The 2,500-nt window shown below is 46.9% G+C and overlaps 1 protein-coding gene across 1 annotated transcript in view; it reads left to right on the forward strand.

Moving 5' to 3' along the window:
• Positions 1 to 1,300, forward strand: part of LOC137659299 (uncharacterized) — a 32,021-nt gene extending 30,721 nt beyond the window's left edge. The window contains exon 2 of the mRNA XM_068394324.1: positions 476 to 1,300. Within this exon, the coding sequence (XP_068250425.1) occupies positions 476 to 1,300 (825 nt within the window). The remainder of the gene's footprint in view (positions 1 to 475) is intronic.
• The last annotated feature ends 1,200 nt before the right edge of the window (positions 1,301 to 2,500 follow it).

Genomic DNA, 2,500 nt, shown 5'->3' on the forward strand with positions numbered 1-2,500 from the left:
TTTTGTTTTTCCTAAACTTCAGAGGTTCCACAGATCAATATTTTAATCTATCATATTTCAGAAATAAAAACTGTATGGTATGCTTTGTGCATTGGCAACTATGTTATTATACAGAAATTTGAAATACTTTCCATATTGAAAACAGTGTTACCATCACTTGACTACAGACTCGAAAATTTATAAAAACAAGAATATTTAGAAGTGTGGCAACAGGGCGGCCAAAACTTGGCAACACTGCTACGTGACGCCAGACACCACAAACTCCAGATGTTGCTGTAATTAATAGCCAGTATTTCTCCCGCCTCCTTGCAATGCCTCACCAACAACTGTATGGAAACGGAACTTGAAAGTTTCCTCATACACCTCCCAACCCCCCAAAAGATTCAAAACCCCTCTGGACAAACAAATAACAACCCCCCCCCCTCCATCACATGAGCCTTTGTCCTCCTCAGTGGTATACAGACCCCTCCCCCAGCTACCAAGATCTCTCCCCTTCTACCGAGTCACCCTCGCCCCGCTACCAAGACCCCTTCCCCAGCTACTAAAACCCCTCCCACCGCTACCGAGGCCCCTCTCCGTACCTCCCACAACTACCGAGACCGATCCCCCATTTACCGAGACCCCTCTCCGTACCTCCCACAACTACCGAGACCGATCCCCCATTTACCGAGACCCCTTCCCCAGCTTCCGAGACCCCTCCCCCAGCTACCGAGAACCCTCCCCCGGCTACCAAGGCCCGTCCCCAGCTTCCGAAACCCCTCCCCCTCTACCAAGACACCTCCCGAGACCCCTCCCCCAGCTACCAAGGCCCGTCCCCAGCTTCCGAAACCCCTCCCCCTCTACCATGACACCTCCCGAGACCGAGACACCTCCCCTCTCTACCAAGACACCTCCCCCCTCTACCAAGACCCCTACCACACCTACCGAGGCCCCTCCCCCAGCTACCGAGTACCTCCCACAACTACCGAGGCCCCTCCCTCCTGCTGCAGGAACACCTACCCCTGCTATCGAGGACCCTCCCCAGGTGCCGAGACCCCTCCCCCTTCTACCAAGACCCCTCCCAGACCAACCGAAGCCCTTCCCCCAGCTTCCGAGGCCCCTCCCCAGCTACCGAGTACCTCCCACAACTACCAAGACCCCTCCCCTATCTACTGAGACCCCTCCCTCCTGCTGCAGAAACCTTCCCTATGCTACCGAGTACCTCCCACAACTACCGAGACCCCTCCCCTATATACTGAGACCCCTCCCCCTGCTACCGAGGCCCCTCCCCAGCTACCGAGATCCCTCCCCCATCTACTGAAACCCCTCCCCCTGCTACAGAAACCACCTTTCCCCTGCTACCCTGATTTCCCCCCCCCCCCCCCCCCCCGCCACTAACACCACCCGAGACTGGGCTCGTCCATGATGTGTTTATTAGCGGACGGAATGCCGTCTTAATGAGGCTTCATAAGTGGAGGCCGTCCATTTGGTGAAGGCAAACGACCAGACTAAGCTATTTTATGAAGTGGGTGTGTTTGTTCATGGCGAACGTTCGCTCAAGTGAATCTGTCGGTCTCGGGCGACGGTTTTGCAGTTGCATTTAAAATGGTTGGGAGAGGAAAATGCTTCTCTGGTTATTATCCTTTTTTTTATATCATTTTCCAGTTTCTTCTTGAGATGAGGAGGAGGATGAAGATGATAACCTTTTGTCCTTGTGTTTGCTTTTATAGGTTTAAAACACGCGAAAAGATAAAATTAATAATTTTTACTCTTACATAAGCTAATGATAGTAGCATTGTTTTTCTTTTCAATAAATCTTTCTTAATCAGCTTATTTTCAGTAAGTTGGTTTTTTATATAAAATATTACCTAGTGTACGCGACCGGTCAAAAGTGACCACTAAATAAGATATGCACACACATATGTTGAACCCTTCCAACCTAATCCAACTACGACACAATAGTTTGGGCAATTCGTGGAGAATGTTGTCTTCCGAGTGGATGCCTTTTACCCTAACAGGAAAATATATATATATATATATATATATATATATATATATATATATATATATATACATATATATACATATATATATTTATATATATACATATATATTTATATATATATACATATGGTGAGAAGTGAGAGAAAAGTAGGAATAGTGAGAAGTGAGAGAAGGGTAGGGATGGTGTGAAGTGAGAGAAAGGTAGGGATGTTGAGAAGTGAGAGAAAGGTAGGAATGGTAAGAAGTGAGAAAAAGGTGTGAAAAGTGACAGAAAGTTAGTAATGGTGAGAGGTGAGAGAAGGTTAGGGATAGTGAGAAGTGAGAGAAAGGTAGGGATGGTGAGAAGTGAGAGAAGGGTAGAAGTAGTAAGAAGCGAAAGAAAGGTAGGAATAGTGAGAGAATCATGCTAGTTTGTTGTCAAATAAGAGATGAGATTGTTGGAGGCATTCATCAACCAATATATATGAAATGATGATTATGTTCGCAATTAGTTTGCCATCACATTTTTGCACTGATA

The sequence above is a fragment of the Palaemon carinicauda genome, chromosome 19 (assembly GCF_036898095.1).
Source record: "Palaemon carinicauda isolate YSFRI2023 chromosome 19, ASM3689809v2, whole genome shotgun sequence".
In the NCBI taxonomy this organism is placed as follows: Eukaryota; Metazoa; Arthropoda; class Malacostraca; order Decapoda; family Palaemonidae; genus Palaemon; species Palaemon carinicauda.